At 36.5% G+C, this 17,977-nt stretch overlaps 1 protein-coding gene across 2 annotated transcripts in view; it reads left to right on the forward strand.

Moving 5' to 3' along the window:
• clcn2.S (chloride voltage-gated channel 2 S homeolog) overlaps window positions 1-17,977 on the forward strand; it is a 67,147-nt gene that overhangs the window by 36,345 nt on the left and 12,825 nt on the right. For both annotated transcript variants that reach the window (XM_018265578.2, XM_041564741.1), the window contains exons 8-16: window positions 849-974; window positions 2,832-2,916; window positions 3,095-3,196; window positions 4,478-4,562; window positions 4,885-5,040; window positions 10,703-10,772; window positions 12,480-12,590; window positions 12,663-12,876; window positions 14,418-14,551. In XM_018265578.2, coding sequence (XP_018121067.1) covers window positions 849-974; window positions 2,832-2,916; window positions 3,095-3,196; window positions 4,478-4,562; window positions 4,885-5,040; window positions 10,703-10,772; window positions 12,480-12,590; window positions 12,663-12,876; window positions 14,418-14,551 — 1,083 coding nt within the window. The remainder of the gene's footprint in view (window positions 1-848; window positions 975-2,831; window positions 2,917-3,094; window positions 3,197-4,477; window positions 4,563-4,884; window positions 5,041-10,702; window positions 10,773-12,479; window positions 12,591-12,662; window positions 12,877-14,417; window positions 14,552-17,977) is intronic.

The following is a 17,977-nucleotide window of genomic DNA, read 5'->3' on the forward strand; positions in this document are numbered from 1 at the left end:
TTAGCCTATGGGGAAGGTCCCCATAGGCTTGCGTTAGTTTTTTTGATCGAAGGATATTCCTTCGATCGTTGGATTAAAATCCTTCGAATCGTTCGATTCGAAGGATTTAATCGTTCGATCGAAGGATTTAATCGTTCGATCGAAGGAATAATCCTTCGATCGTTCGATCGCAGCATTTGCGCTAAATCCTTCGACTTCGATATTCGAAGTCGAAGGATTTTAGTTCCTAGTCGAATATCGAGGGTTAATTAACCCTCGATATTCGACCCTTCATACATCTGCCCCATATTGTACACATTTTTGTATCTGGGTGACAAGTCCACTTTAAAAGCTGCAACAGTAATATGTGTAGCCTTACAGAGCATTTGTTTTTTAGATGGAGTCAGTGACCCCCATTTGAAAATTGGAAAGAGAAGAAGGCAAATAATTCAAAAACTATAATAAATAAATAATGAAGACCAATTAAAAAAAGTTGCTTAGAATTAGCCATTCTATAACATACTAAAGATAACTCAGAGGCGAACCACTGCTTGAAATGAGATTAAGCATTATGTGTAAAAATGAGTTTAATTCCAAGTATCTAGAGGATTAGATGAAAGAGAGCATCCTGTATCATCCGATTTATTTGGCAGCCACCCTCCTGTTTTGTTAGACATGCAGTTGCTGTGGGATTCATTCATTTAAAAACAAATCTTTATAACATTTTAAGTTCAATGCAGTTTTAGAAAAGGACTGAACATCTGACACCTTCATGGGGGGGGGGTTCTAGTCTGCAGTATAATAAAATATTATTTTTAAAAAATATATTCATGATTACCTCACTATCTGACCTCATTTCCCAAAATTAGGAGTGCTGTTCAGTATAGAAGTCACCTCCACATTCTTTGCTGTAAGAAATTACTGGCGTGGTTTCTTTGCTGCCACTTTCAGTGCTTTTATTTTTCGTGTTCTTGCAGTGTGGATCAAAGATGAAGGTGAGTGTCACTTTAATAATGTCATTTGTCTTCTTTAAAGGAACATTAACATCAAAAAATAAAAAGTATTTTAAAGTAATTAATATACATATATGTACTGTTGTTAAAGGAACAGTTACATCAAAAAATGAAAGTGTTTTAAAGTAAAATATAATGCAGTGTTGCCCTGCACTGGTAAAACTGCTGTGTTTGTTTCAGAAACACTACTATTGTTTATATAAATAAGCTGCTGTGTAGCAATGGGGGCAGCCATATAAAGGTGAAAAGGCTCAGTTTAGACAGCGGATAGATAAACTCTGTAGAACATAATGGTGTTATCTGTTATCCATTATCTATCCTGTGCCATATAGCCGTTTTTCAATTTCCACCATTGCTACACAGCAGCTTGTTTATATGAACTATAGTAGTGTTTCTGAAGCAAACACATCAGTTTTACCAGTGCAGAGCAACACTACATGATATTTTCATTACTTTAAAACACTTTAATTTTTTGGTGTTACTGTTCATTTAAGCATTGGTAAAAGAGTTGTTGGTAAAAATGTGTTTGCTTTAGAAAGACAACAATGGTGTATATAAATAGACTATTGGAGGGCAGCCATTCAAGCTAAAAAAGAAGAAAAGACACATGATACACAGTAGATAACAGATAAGCTCTGTAATAGAATACAATGGGATTCTATACAATGTATCTGGTATCTGCAATGTAACCTGTGCTTTGAATGGCTTCCCCCATGACTACACAGCAGCTTGTTTATATAAACTATAGTAGTGTTTCTGAAGGAAAAACACCAGTTGTACCAGTGCAAGGAAACAATACATTATATTTTAATTACTTTAAAATACTTTATTTTTTTGTTGTTACTGTTCCTTTAAATTCATCACAGCAGAAATGAATGTATGTGCCTTTCAGATCATATTTTTACATCTAAAATTTACATCTAAAACATTTCATCCCTTCTTTCCTTGAAATTTCATTTGTTCTACTGTTTAGATCTCTGTGCTGGTTTTCTTACCATATATTAATGTTAATATTGGGGCATAACCATCAAAACAAGCACTTTTAACAGTTCTCGATTTGTTTTTCAACCTTTCTACTAACATGCGGTAATGAGTGATTCTATTTCCTATCAGGCAAAATACATAGACGTTTATCTGAAGTGATTCTTAGAGAGAGTAATTGCTTAATCTGCGTAAATTAAACAACTAACAGTAATCACTGGAATGCTTTGCTGTAAATCTGAGGGCACACGGAGCATTGAAGTGGATCTGTGCCCCAGCTCTGGTGATCTGCACAGCTTCTGGTTGCATGCAGGCACATGCAGCAGGGTGGAAGTTGGCCCAAAAACTGCATTTTTAAGCCAACCTCTGGTATATGCGCCTGAACACAAGCGTAACAGCACTTTTCAGTGTAGATCAACAGAACTGGGGTTGAAAGCTTTAAAAAACAGTAACTCCATCTCTACCTTTTTACATCTTAAAATTTGTTTGGTTCATAATTTGGCAGAATTCATGCTATGTTGTAAGATTGTCCTATAAATGCTTTGACAAACTCACATTTTTTTCTCTATACCAACAATTTTGCAAAATGTTGTTAAAATCGGTGTGGTCATCTTTGTAGCTACAACACTGAGAATTTTAGCATTTGCTATAGCTAAGACATTTATTATGACAATATTTTATCTGCCAAATTTCACTGCTTCAATGAAAATATCAGGAAAATAATGTAACTACATCACTACATTTAGTTTTATCCTGTGAGCAGTGTGTTTGATTGCCTTATTATTCTTGTTAGCACAGTGTTTAATAGATGGACATTTCTTACATCTCAATCACTGTCCATTCTTTTCCATGACGCAGAAACCATCACAGCATTGTTCAAAACCCGTTTTCCTCTTGACTATCCATTTGATCTTCAAGAACTCCCAGCATTTGCTGTTATTGGGTAAGTATTTTTATCTGTTTTATCTTGATTGGTCAATTTGGCTTATCTTGATAAATCTGTGCAACCATCTGGGCATCATAGGGTTCGTACAGTCTTTCTGTGGAACGAAAAGGTGGAATAGGTGACAGGCTGGGTAATGTATCTGCCTTTTATATTCATTCCTTTATTTACCTTACAGGATTGCCAGTGGTTTTGGGGGTGCTCTTTTTGTATATCTTAATCGGAAGATTGTAGAGTTCATGCGAAAACAGAAAACAATTAACAGATTCCTGATGAAAAAGTGAGTGTTCTGAATAACTGCTGTAATTATATATGTCACAAGAGTGGAGCTTTATTTTGGTACATGTCTAAATTTCAGCATGGTTTCATAAGTCCAAAAACTGGGCCTCATACAAAGTCTCTGTCATCTTTTTATGGTTTGAGTGCATGGTTACAAGTGTCCTTTATGGTTTACCAACATATCCTTTTTGAAAAAATGTCAAGAATTTTAAGAAGGGCAACATCTAGAGGCACATTTATCAAGGATCGAATTCATGTGAGCTCTTTTAAAACTTCCATAAACTCCCATAAATTCAAAATTCAACCAATCGAAATTTATTTTAAAAGTCAAATTATTTTCATTGAATTTATAATTTATATAATTGAAATGACCCGAAAATTCAAATCGAATTTGATTTGAATTATAAAAACTCAAATCGAATTTCTCAGAAAAAAACTCAAATATCAGGAAGGCTGCAAACATCACCAAATTGAACCCTGGACCTCTTCCATTGTCTTACACAGTAATTTGACAGGTTTTAGGTGGCGAATAGTCGAAATTGAGTTCCATTAGAGGGCCAGAGTATGATAAATCTCAAAATTCGAATTCGAATTAAACTCAAAACGATAATTCACAATTCAAATTGGAGAGTTTTGACCAAAAAAAATTTGAAAATTTGAATTTTCACTTCGACTCTTAATAAATCTGCCCCCTAATGTTAGAAAGTATGATAATTGAGTATTGGAGCCTTCTGTGTAGTATTCTGTTACTATTAACTAATAAGTTCTGTAAGGCTGATCGTTTTGCTATAGGTAAAAAGCATTAAAGCATGGAAATTATTTAATATAGTTCTAGAGAAATTCATAACAAGTTTTAATACATATATATGTTTCCACCAGCACTCACCAATCCCAAAGGCTCAGCCAGGTGCTAACCAAAAATATTGATGATGGCCCCATGTGGACCGAAACGCATTGATGTGCCATGCAATTTTAAAAATGCACTGAAACACATTTGCTGATTGTTGCCGGAATGCTTTCATGGATGATACTATATATAATTGAACAGCAATGTCCGCACTCTCAAGTGTTATAATCCTGAAATTCATTGGTATACTGTTTTACACTTTGAGCTAAATAGTGGCTGTGAAACAGCATATGTGGTGATTATTTCCAACTATATGTGGCCTACATCAGATTATAGAAGACAGATTTTACTGTTATTATAAGACTATCAGGAGTTTTTCTGTTCAATATATGACTGTCATTCTTTAATCACTGATTGGTTGCTATAAACTCGCAGACGCCTGCTGTTTCCTGCATTGGTTACACTGCTTATCGCCACTCTGACATTCCCGCCAGGCTTTGGCCAATTCATGGCTGGACAGGTAAGTGTCTAAACAGTATATAAGTAAAGATCCAAAAGTTATTAGTGGGATTGTTAGAAGAGGGTATAGGAAAAATATTGAAAGTTTTGTAGCATAGCAAATGTTACCTTTTTGCTGTAAGTCAAGCTCTGTAAACATCTTCATACTCGCCAGTAGTGTAAATGCAAAATTACAAGGGCCACTTGAAAAGTTTCTGCCATCCTTTGGCCACAAATATATGCATAAAATCATAAATATAATACTGACAAAAATGTTCCAGTCCAAATGTATTGCATTTGCACTTTATTCATTCCCTTTAAATTGCTCTTTGTTTTCCCCTCAGCTAACACAGAAGGAGACACTTGTGACCTTATTTGATAACAACACATGGGCACAACAAGGCATCTCAGAGGACTTTGTTTACAGGGGAATCTCCACTGTCTGGAAACACCCAAAAGCTAATGTCTTTGTCACCCTGGTTGTCTTTATACTAATGAAGGTCAGTGATACAATGGAATTGGTGAGAAAGTTGTAGTGCTATCCTGCTGCATGCTGATCTGACCTTGAATAAACCACCTAATGTACTAACTCTATAGTCAGAGCAGGGATACCAAAAAGATAATCTGAAAATGCTGACAATCCTAGCTGTATAGTAGATATACAACTAAAAAGGCCATTGTTGAAATTGTTGAAATTAGGAATATGGACCTCAAACATATTCTGTGTATTCAGAGTAAAGACTGAATAATAGGTTACAAAGATTGTTTATTAAAGGAACATTTTCATATTGGACCAATGTTACATTGTTTGTGGAGTATCTCGAAGGCTGTCCCTATCCATTGGTTTTTAATTTCTTAATTAACAAACATAAGGTTGGCATTGTAAGTACTGTATGCTGATTATACTAAATTGCATAGAACAATTGCACGCAGGATACAGTCTATCAAATTTGTAGAGTGATTTGAATACATTGAGGTCTAGGCATCTTATGGGAAATTAAGGTTCTATCAAGATATATGCAAGTTCATGCACCTGACCAAAACAAGTTCAGTTCTCTCTGAAAGTTTTCTTGCTCCTTCTACTGTTCTCTTTAACTGCCATTTCTTGGTGACATTACAGACCATGGAGATTGCAAGTTGGAAGCACTTTTTATAACTTTCACCTGTTTTTGTAGTCATCAATAAGATCTATTTTTAAATCCTCACTCAGTTGCTTAGATGAACCCATGGTTGTTGAGTGGGAGTGCCTACTTCATGTCCTCAGCCTGAGGAGGGACATGGTGGAGGGTATTTTAGGTTTTTTGGGGTTTTTTACACCAAGACTAGTTCTGAAACTATTTAATACGTATACAATTTTATACATTACAATGTAGCATGCATACAAATATAAGAATTACGTTTCCAAGTTTTCATTTGCAAGAAACTGGAGTTTAAAAAACTCCATAATATAGTAACATAGTAAGTTAGGTTGAAAAAATACATACGCCCATCAAGTTCAAACTTTTAATATTTTATATAAAAAAACTTTTATATTCTATACAGTATATAAACTGCCTAACTGCTAGTTGATCCAGAGGAAGGCAAAAAAACATGTGAAGCCTCTCAAATTTACCTCAGAGGAGGAACAATTCCTTCCTGACTCCAAGATGGCAATCAGACCAGTCCCTGGATCAGCTTGTACTATTAGCTATCTTCCATAACCCCAGGGCCGGATTTACATAGCAGGCGCCCCTAGGCCCACTGCCGTTCTTCACCACCTGTCTCCTCCCCTTTATTTGTGCAAAATTTCATCATCAGAACTAGAGCAATGGGGATTGGCGCATCGGAAATTTAAAAAATGTTTGTATCTCCTGTGCATCCCAAGTGTGTTTGAACCATTGTGGGTTTCGTTAAGCAGCATGCCGCCCCCTTAAATCCTGCCGCCCTAGGCCTGGGCCTTGGTGGTCTTTCCAACAATCTGGGCCTGCATAACCCTGAATTCCCTCACTTGCTAAAAAGTCATCCAGCCCCTTAAAGCTATCTAACTTATAAGTGTGGCTACCCTAAATAAGTTAGGTGTATAAGGATAGAAAAGGTGGTTTACAGGGTCTTTCCTCCATCATTATACCCACAGATTCTGGCCATTAAGTCCATAGTCTATTTCAGAATGTAAGCATTTATAGACACGTTCATCCATTAATAAAAAAGGGTACTGCAGAGGATTGTATTATGGCTGTCAGAATGACATTAATAGGGCAATGTACCCCTGTCCTGTGTTGGGTCATAATACTGTGAGCAGTCACAATAAATCAAGAAACTGTATGAAATGCATGAAAAAAACATTAGAAAGTGAGGGGATGCTCAGTTATATTATGTCTATACATGCAAGCAAAATAAAGTGCTTATGCTTTAAAAGGAAAATAACTTTTTTTTGACTGACAAAGCTTCAGGATATTGAATTTGCCTCCCTATATATTTTAGTGTGCTGCTACTGGGTCATTTCCATTTATGTTTTGGTTATACCCTTAGGATGGTATACTGCAGGCCAGTCTTTTGTGTTCAACATCTGGGCCCTTGTTATCCTTCATTACATATGCTTGAGGCACACAATATAACTGTTACACTGAAAATTGATGTTAATTGAATTTAACTTATTTTGAATGTTTTTTTTAAAGTCTCTTCCCAGTAAAATAATGATTGTACATTTTATTCTATGTGCTGGGTGAATTGCATTACAAATGAAAAGCCAGATGACAAAAAAAACAGCCAAAGGCCAATTGACATGTTTAAATAAAGGTCAACAAATTCATATTATATACTTATTTAAGGGAATGTATATTCAACAGATTTGAAGTTCGTAAAAAATACATTTCTAATGTAAATACTTTTTTTTTTTTCTTACTGTTAAAGGCACCCCTACCTATGCTGCCCAAAAAAATCTGTGTGGCTATTGGCCACCCTGTCTTCTCGGTGAGCCTAGTTAGTTAGAGCCAGTTCGAGGACAGTGTGGCTAGAGACCATTTGGATTACTTGAAAATCAGTGGGCTGATTGACAATGCCTACAGGTAGGGGCACACTGGGTAATTAGGAGAGATTTAGTCGCCTGTCTACTAATCACCTCGTCTTTGCGGCGACCAATCTCCCCAAACGCCTTCCCTCTGTCTTGCGGAGGCTAAATTGAAAAATCGCCTGCGCTAGAGCACACGCAGTGCTTCGTATTCCGTAAGTCGCATGAAGTTTCCTCATGAGGCGTAGCTTGTGCTTTAGCGCAGGCGATTTTTCATTTTAGCCTGCGCAAGACAGAGGGAAGGCGTTCGGGGAGATAAGTCGCCAGGCGACTAAATCTCCCCGAATCACCCAGTGTGCCCCTACCCTAAGGCAGCAGAAGTAACCAGGCCTATTTAGCAATAATAAAAATATAAAGCATTTATATTGGATGCAGCAGCAGCAGCCCTGAAAATACCTAATTTGCAGATAAGAGCAGAACATCAATAGTATGTAATTATTCAGTATGGGACCTGCAGCAGCCCATTGACTGACACTATATACAAAGTAGGATTTGCTATACCTCCCTCTTGCTAATGAAATGATTTTAATACTGGTAAAAACTTACACTATCCTAACCCTCCATTGGAGAAGTTTGGACATAGGAATGCAATCATATTTGAAGAAATGATGTGGATAATTAAAGGGAACTAAAGTTGTTTATGAACTTGGGTATTGCTGGTATGGCATAGGGTAGAAGAGCAACATAAAGTTGTACTTCAAGTTTCCATGCTCAATCAACCTTATACCATGCCCTTTAAAAAATATGGCACTACATTGTATTTATTATATATTAAGTAGGTATTGTTTAATGCATTGCACATTGCACGCCATTGTTTTTGTATTTAAGCACTATTGAACTATTTTGTTTTATGCACTTGTTTATTGTTATTAAATAAAAATGACACCATTTTGGAATGATCAGGGTACATTTCCCTACAGGTTGTACATATTTGACTCTTAACTGAAAAATTCTTTCCTTTGGGTTATGATTGATGTGTCTTATCTTTGACTGACCTTTGCCTATCTATCTGACTAGTTTCAAGAATCCTTGTGATCCTGCCGTATCAAACTGAAATATTCTGTTCCAAGCACATCAAGTTCTGCTTTAGAGTCAGCAAAATAAATCAATGTTCTCAAGTAAACAACATTATACACACTTCTGTCTGTCATTCTTTGAAATAGCTATTTTCCCTTTTATGTCATTTATTACTGTTAGTAATCGAAGACATGTGTGGAATTGTCACACGTTTATCAGATAACACGTAGATGGCTTCTCTGCACTGATTATATTCTGTGTCTCAGCCTTCTTGAAAGGAGAGTAAATTTCATAGCTGCCTACAGGCTGCGTTTTGCACCCTGTCAATAGTATTTGAAGTTGTGCTAATTAGATGCAGCTAGTATTTATTTAAAGGGGAACTAACCCCCTGGCATTTTTTCACCCCTGTGCACAAGCCCCCTCCATAACCACATTGTCCATAATTTCCTTAACTTTATTCCCATATCACCTCCTGAATATGGGAAACTGTGCAGTTGAACTTGACATTGTCATGTGTGGCCCTTTTAGTGTTCTCCATGGTTGGTCCCACAAGCCAGATGCCATTTCTGGTAGTGTTCTTTATATTTCTGAGAAAGACATTAACAATTTAATATGGCCTTGGAACATGTAAGGGGAAAGTGCAGTTGCGGTCCCTGCAATTTCCCTGCAGTCTGTTGCATTTAAAACCACTCATTAAAGGTACTTGCGTTAAAGTGACCCCTTGCACTTCCATCTAGATACTCTCAGCACTGCTCATTCCTTCCTGGCTTTCATTATAAATCGAGCGCCCTGTGCCTATTGGTGCAGGGGAACCCTGGAGCTGCCACCCCTTCATGACCAGGCAGTTGCCCACTTGCAACAAAAAAATTGGGAACAGACATCACTGGTACCCAAAACACTGGAAATGATGGCAGATGGTTCTCAGTGCAATTGTGTCCAATTTATGACAAAAAATGCGCATGCAGTTGCAGTAATTTTGCTGAACTGGGCGCAATTGCACCAACTGCATTTCCCCCTTAAGACTGCAATGATGCTGGAAGTCTGGGGAAAAAACGATAGCACTTGAAAATGCAGTTTGCTCACCGCACTTTTCAGTGTACATTTGCCCTGTAGTACGTTGGGTATCAGTCTCAGAATTTGTACTCTATATTTTTGAGTTTGAATTTCTAGTGTTACTGTGAATTATCTTTTGTTAATGTTGAGCAGATTTTGCCAGGTTTCAAAAAACTCACATACTGTGCACAGAAAAATCACCTGTTGACTTTGATGCGTTTTGCAAATGTTTGCGGTTTGGCAAATTTTGCACCATACCAGGACAGATCACTAGTGCTATTTAAATAGACTTATGTACTTCTGGGTAGCAGTAATATCAGGGCTCTAATAGTTGCTAATTATAATAGTTATAATTATAAAGTATTCACAAGCTTATTTATATGGAAAAGCAGCCTATCTAGAACTTTAAATTAATACAAAGAATATGTTGTTTTAACTGTTGTTTTTAGCAGCACTTCTAGACAAGGGTATCTATGTATAAGTGACTTATTAGGTACTCGGTGATGTAAAGATTCACATTATCACATTAGCCATGAACACGCCACCCTTGTTGTCTGGACCCATGGGTTTGCCATGTATCTATTGGTGGAAGACGCTCATAGCTAAGAGTAGGGATCGGTGAGAGGTATTACAGGGAAGAGTAATAACAATTTATGAAACAAAGTTCGCACATGCATTTTGTGCTTATCAACATGCCATTTAAAACTTTTTATACTTGTGACAAGGTGTGCAGTAAAGTGATGAAATACACTTCCGGAATGTGATGAGGGAGTTTCTTAGATAAATAGTGGCATGTAATGAGGAATAATGTCTTTTATAAAGATTGGGGTTTCCAAAAAAAGTCTGGTATTGCAGTGACATTGGATTCGAAATATCAGAAAGAATAAGGTAATGGTATAAGTTGTCATACACAAGGAATTTCTTTTTAATAACATTGTTTTCTACTTTTAGCAGCTTTACCTGTTCATGCATACTGCTTCTTTGTTCTTTCCCTGTCTCACATATCACACTGCTCACTCTATTTTCCTACTCTCTTTCTCACATAGTTTTGGATGTCAGCTTTGGCCACCACCATCCCAGTACCATGTGGAGCCTTCATGCCCGTCTTTGTTATTGGTGAGTTTCTCTTTGTTCTCATGCATCCTTCTTCTGTGCTATGTCACAATGAGTTTTCCTATATATATCTTTGTTCTCTTGCATCCTTCTTCTGTGCTATCTCACAATGAGTTTTCCTATATATAACAGGCTTGGGCAGAATTCTTTTATCTAAGTGATGGAACAAGGTGATTTCTAAAATCCTAGTAAATTACAGTAGGGGGTGCATTATTATATAAGTTGTTTATAATAAACAAAAATTAAACTTTTTTTCAGTAATTGCTATACAGGTATGGGATCCGTTATTCGGAAACCCGTTATCCACATTTACGGAAAGGCTATTTCCCATAGACTCCATTTTAAAAAGTGATTTCCTTTTTCTCTGTAATAATCAAACCGTACCTTGTACTTGATCCCAACTAATATATAATCAATCTTTATTGAAAGGTTTTATTTCATTTTTACATGATTTTCTAGTAGACTTAAGGTACAAAGATCCAAATTACGGAAAGATCCGTTATAAGGAAAACCCCAGGTCCCAAGTATTCTGGATAATAGGTCCCATAGTTGTACTATATTTATAAGGATATACTTTATAGGTCATTTATGTTTTATTTGTACTTTTCCACAGGGATACACTGGGTTTGGCCGAAACTGAAACCTAATTTTTATTTTTTTTAAACGTTAATTTTTATTTGATCAATTGTTGTACAGTGCAAGTAAATTTCCATGTAGAACTTTAAATGCAAACAAAATACCATTTGTCCAATATCATCTTGCATATGTTCAGTCATTTTCATATTTAAATTTGCCATAAATCAAGAACATTTCATTAAAAAAGGGAAATCTATTTTCACTTTTTTGACACTGTCTACATTTTTCACTCTTATAACAAAACCATTTACTACATAATATTTTTCACCAAGTCTGAGATGAAAAAACATTATAACATATAAGCAAAATTAATGCAGTTCAGTATTATTCAGTGAACCCAGGCAAAATAATCTTTACTATAGCGTTATAAATTCTCTATTAGGTGCTGAGGAAGATTTTGTCTTGAACAATTTGTCTTCAACATTTTCAAAAATGTTGCGTACTTGAAAATGTACATTTAGAAGTTTTTCCCTGACAATTAAGGGGGTTATTTATCAAAGTCCGAATATCCGAACCTCGATTTATTTGGGGTTTTCGGAGGAAAAAAAAACTAAAATTTTTTCGAGATTTATTAATGTTCGATGGTCTAAAAATTCTGAAAACGAAAGCTCTCAAGGTCCTGTATAAGTCAATGGGGAAGGTCCTAGTGTCTGCGTTGATGTCCGTACCGATATCTGATGAGTTTGTGGTTTCTGCACAAGAAACTCAGAATACTACAATTTTTTGCGCAGAAACCACGAACAATTCAGAGTTTTCGGGGAAAGCTCCAAAGTTTGCCCGACCCTATTTTTTCGGGCTTTCTTCTTCATAAATAAGGTCCATTCAGGCAATTGGAGTTGCTTGGATTTCTAACTTAGAAATACTCCGATAAATTCGGACCTTGATAAATCCCCTAAAAGTGGAAAAAAAGTTGATTGATGTTACAAGATTTTTGATAAATTTCCACCCCTGTGTAATACATATTTTGGTGTATTTCTAGTTGGTTGGTGGTAGACAAAGGATACATTTTAACCATAGTTCTTTTGTCACTGATCACTGGTTTTCTGAAAACTTCTGAAAATGTCCTATCTACAGGTGCTGCCTTTGGAAGGTTAGTGGGTGAGAGCATGGCTGTGTGGTTCCCTGATGGCATTCAGACGGACGGGAGTACTTATAGAATAGTGCCTGGGGGATATGCAGTAGTGGGTAAGTAATCTATGTCCTTCTGTTTACTTGATGCTTAACTTTGCCCTTCTCTGAATTTCTATGTCATTACAGGAGCAGCTGCCCTTTCTGGTGCTGTCACACACACAGTCTCAACAGCAGTCATTGTGTTTGAACTCACCGGCCAAATCTCTCATATTCTGCCAGTGATGATTGCAGTCATTTTGGCTAATGCAGTGGCTCAAAGTCTTCAACCGTCACTTTATGACAGTATTATCCGTATTAAAAAATTACCCTACCTTCCAGAGTTGGGATGGGGACATCAGGAGTAAGTATTACATAAGAAAATGACTCTAAGCTGTTTTACCAGAAAGGAGTAGACAAAGTGGGGTATGCCTTGGAGTAGGGAATAAAGAGAAGTATATCATTTGGTAGGTTTATGTTATGATAAGGATTAGCCTCAAAACTAAAATGCATTAATTCCTACAAATCCTAAAGGTGGCCATACACGGGCTGATAAAAGCTGCCGACAGACTGAGTCGGCAGCTTATTGGCCCGTGTATGGGGCCCTCCGACGGGCTTCCCCAATCGATATCTGTCCGGAAGATGACCAGATGCCGATCGGACAGGGCTAAAAATCCCGTCGGATCGCGGCCGCATCTGTTAGTTGATGAGGTTCAGCGATCCAACCGCCCATTACCCATCGTTAGGATCCGATCGTTGGGCCCTAGGTGGGCATATCGGGGAGAGATCCGCTCGTTTGGCGACATCGCCAAACGAGCGGATCTCTCTGTGTATGGCCACCTTAAGATGCTACAATTGAGGGATAGGTGCAAAGTATAAAAAAGGCACAAAGTGGCATTTATATTTTTGCAATTGGTCACAGTGAAATGTTAGGTGCTAGGGAGGACTGTGCTTGCGTGTGACAGTACACTTTCAAAAATATGTTGTACAGATATGGGACCTGTTATGCAGAATGCTCAGGACTTGGGGTTTTCCGGATAACAGATCTTTCTGTAATTTGAATCTTCATACCGGAAGTCTACTAGCAAATCATGTACATTAAATAAACCCAAATATACAAATTTTGCTTCCTATAAGGATTAATTATGTCTTAGTCTGGCTCATGTACAAGGTTCTGATTTATTATTACAAAAAATAAAGGAAATCATTTTAAAAAATTTGGATTATTTGATTATAATGAAGTCTATGGGAGATGGCCTTTCTATAATTCAGAGCTGTCTGGATAACTGGTTTCCGGATAACAGATCCTATACCTGTAGTGGTAATATCATGAACAGGGGAAGAATAAATCGATACACTTTATTTTGAAATACCAAAGGTATAAAGACAAAAAACACATAAGGGGATCAAAAGATAATCTATTGCAGTATTGTGGTTACAATCACAGTCTGAATTCATCCTGTTTCATCTAGACTTCCATAGACCAACTCATTTCATAGATATCAAAGATGTTCCAAAGATAAACCCTGTTGGTCTGTATTTTGCTAATAATATTGAATTTACTCAAAAAACTAATAAATATACAGATATGGGATATGGAATCCAAAATTCTTGGGTCCTGGATCTTTCTGTAATACCTTCATTCTGCAAAAATCATTTATACATTAATTAACCCAGTAGTATTGTTTTTCAAGCAATTTAACTTAATGTGGCTTAGTTAAGGTCTAGCATAAGATACTGCTTCATTATTACTTAGAAAAAAATAATAATTTTTAATTTTTTCTTTGCTTATATGGGTTTATATGGGTTATTGAATAAGGCATCCAGTACAGTACAACAAATAGGTGTTGATATGACTAAATGTCAGTCTTTGCTGTAATGCATTTATTTTATCTACTTATATAGGAAGTATAATGTAAAGGTGGAGGACATCATGCTAAGGAATATCCCTTTTGTGACTCTGAACTCGAAATATCGTGAACTTCAGGAGCTGCTTACAAACTGCCACCTGAAAAACTTACCACTGGTGGAGACAGCAGGTAAGATGGAGGGGAGTGCGGAGGTAGGGGTAACACATGATACTATGCTGTTTCCAGGTAAAAATATGCAATTTAACATAATCTGTGTCCTTAAAATATACAAGCAAGTTGATTGATTGCTCATAAAAGTGACCCTTGTTTGTGCTGTGTAAATGTTATAGGGACATAAACTGTATGCTCCACCAGGGCAGAGAATGAAATCACTTATTACAATCTCTGTAATTGGTTGGAGAAACGTATTTGCCACTATAGTATAATAGTAATAAACTGTCCAGTTGTAAAAAAAAGAATATGGCACAATTGCTTCATGCTTGCTACTGAAAAGTAGATGCTATTGTGTCTTTACAAAGGGATAAACTGTCCTGAGTAAATTACTGGTTAATCTAACAAAAAATAACCTACACACAACCTGTCATAACTTTAGCTATTTGAGAATCACTGGAATTAGCAGTGGAGAGCAACTGTTTATCTGAAATTCATATGATCCAAGTTTTCTTGTAATGTTACTTTAGGTGATATCATGTGAGGCAAGGAAATAACTTGCTAAACTACAGTTGCGAATACACACATGTGAAGTCTTACATTCTGATACCAGAGAGTGCAGTAAAGGAGTTGTTAATCTTTCAGATTACTTTTAGTATGCTGTAGAGGGTGATATTCTGAGACAACTGCAATTGGTATTCATATCTTAATATTTGTTTTTGACTTTTTTACCTTTTTACTCAGCCATCTGGTTGCCATGGTCCAAATTACCCTAGCAACTATGCATTGATTTGAATAAGAGATGGAATATGAATAGGAGAGGGCCGGAATAGAAAGATGAGTAATGCAAATAGTAAAATACATTTGAAACCTTACAGGTCATTTGTTTTTTAGATGGGGTCAGTGACCTATATTTCAAAGCTGGAAAAAAGTGAGAAGAAAAAGGCAAATAATTAAAAAAAATTATAAAAGTTGCTTTGAATTGGCCACTCTAACATATTAAAAGTTAACGTAAAGGTGAACCACTCCTTTAAATATACATTTGATTCTTGGGCACAAGAAGATTAAGAGAGCTTATACACAATGGTTTGCTGCTGTTGCTTCCTTGATATGACTGTTTAATAACATGACAAGTCCATACTTCCATTTCCCCGAGATACTGGCATCAATGGAGGCCATGTCTTTATCAAGCAAGGTCCACAACTCTATGCTGCTTTTTATCTTAAAATTTAATGCCACCCGGAGTTGGTGTATGAGACCATGTCCTCTTGAAGTGGATTTGGACATTGAAGAGTTCTCTCAAACCCCCATTGGAAAGATGAGAGGGGTGGGGGAAGGATGAGGGGAATGTGGTAATAAAGTTGAAGGAGAAGACCAATAGGTGATTTCCAAAAAAATCTGGCAGTTCAAGAGAAGGGGGTATATTTATTAAAGAGTGTTAGAGGTCACCACAGTCCTCTAGATTGAAATTCCACCACTCCCCATTCATTTCTATGGGATTTTGAAAGGTGTATTTATCAAAGGATTAACTTTCACCCATTGATTAATACTCTTTTAAAAATGCCATAGAAATGAATGGAGAGTGGCGGAATTTCACTGTGATTGTGGCAACCTCTAACTTCACTCTTTGATAAATATACCCCAAGGACTATAGGGGAAACTGGCTACTTTGCTGCATAGACCGATTACCTCTCTTCCCTACTTAAAAACACAAACCACACCACTATCCCTTTGTTTACTATATGGTTTTTATCCTTCTGATTCAAGCAGAGGTCTGACTTCCGTCAGTGTTCGATAATTCACAATATAAAAGAAGATAGAAAAGAACCCCCACTTGATCAGTTAAACTAAAGCAGTCACAATATGTTCTTTACTCGCCTATTTGATCACAGTTAAGTTATACACACTCAGGTAAAAACCACTAATTAGTATATTGGGTTAAGTATTTCTCTGGGTAATTGAATTCTAAAGTGCTGTGCAATAAGTTATAAAGTGCTGTGCAATAAATTAATTGGATTTTAAAAAAGACTCAGAAACCCAAAAGGAATCTATATCTTAAAAAAGACTCAGAAACCCAATAGGAATCTATATTGCAATAAACCATAGGAAAGAGGGGGGGGGAAAGGTCCCCTCACGAAGATTTATACCCTCCTTAATTGAGCTTATATATTTTTTATCAAAATTAATTAAAGTGCTACCCCAAATAGTGACTTGTTTCTTAATTAATTAGTTGCTGTGTTGCAAAATAGAAATACATATATTTTAAAATGTTGCTTAGATAGGAGAAATTAATTCATTAAATATAAAGTGCTAGAGAGTGCTGTATTCATTAGTACTTATATCTGGGCAATAAAGATTCAATTAATTCAGTTAAATAGACTGCCAATTCATCAGATAAAAACTAGAATCAATGCTCAAATTCATGAAAAAAGGAGGAAATTGAAATAAGAGGAGGTGGAGTTGTCCCAAAACTACTGCCTGAAATTTTTCTTTCCCTGGGACACCACAAAGATGGAGAAGGCAGAGTAACCAGGACTGTGGTCTCAGTATTTAGACTAGGCCCTAAATTGGATTAAGAGGCTAATATATCCTAAAAAAACACAAATCCACGGTCTCCTGGGAGTTCAGTATTCAGTGAAAGAGAAAGGATCTGAACCGAGCAAAGATTGATAATTCCACCACCCCCCAATACAAATTTTAGACCAAGGATTTAAATTAAAAGTAGCCAAAGGATCTGTAGATTAGAATGCCGACGCGCGTTTCGCAATGTTTGCTTTATCAAGGCGTAATGAAAATGTTCCCTCGGACGCGTGATTTAAATCACTTCCGCGTTCTACGTCACGTGGTTAAGTTATCGCGAGAAAAGTATGGTCTCGCGATAACTTAACCACGTGACGTAGGACGCGGACGTGATTTAAATCACGCGACAGTGATAAAGCAAACATTGCGAAACGCAATGTAATATTTTATATATATATATATATATATACATATAACGCGTCGGCGTTCTAATTTACAATATATATAATATTTTATATATATATATATATACAGATGTATATGGCATATCTGCAGCAATAACGCAGCACTCACAGGACTTGCTTAAAAAATGAGAAAATCCTTTTTTATTGTGCAAAACCAACTTATCGTCACATATTTAGACCTTTATAGGTCTGAATATGTGACAGAAACATTGATTTTTTGAAGTTATTGCTGTGGATGTGCTTGCTCTGTCTCCTTAGTCTGCTTTATATGTAGTTATGCCTCAGTTGTACCTAAAGGCAAACCTACACCAGCCAGACCAGCTCCTTCTACTGTCTTCCTCAAGTTGCTTATGTCAGACATAAAATTTGAGAAAACAAATTACATTGGATGACATTTCCTTTCTTCTATCCTTTAGCTTGTAGAAGGATCAGCCCCATCTTGAACTGCCATTCTCAGCTG

The sequence above is a fragment of the Xenopus laevis genome, chromosome 5S, assembly GCF_017654675.1.
Source record: "Xenopus laevis strain J_2021 chromosome 5S, Xenopus_laevis_v10.1, whole genome shotgun sequence".
Lineage (NCBI taxonomy): Eukaryota > Metazoa > Chordata > Amphibia > Anura > Pipidae > Xenopus > Xenopus laevis.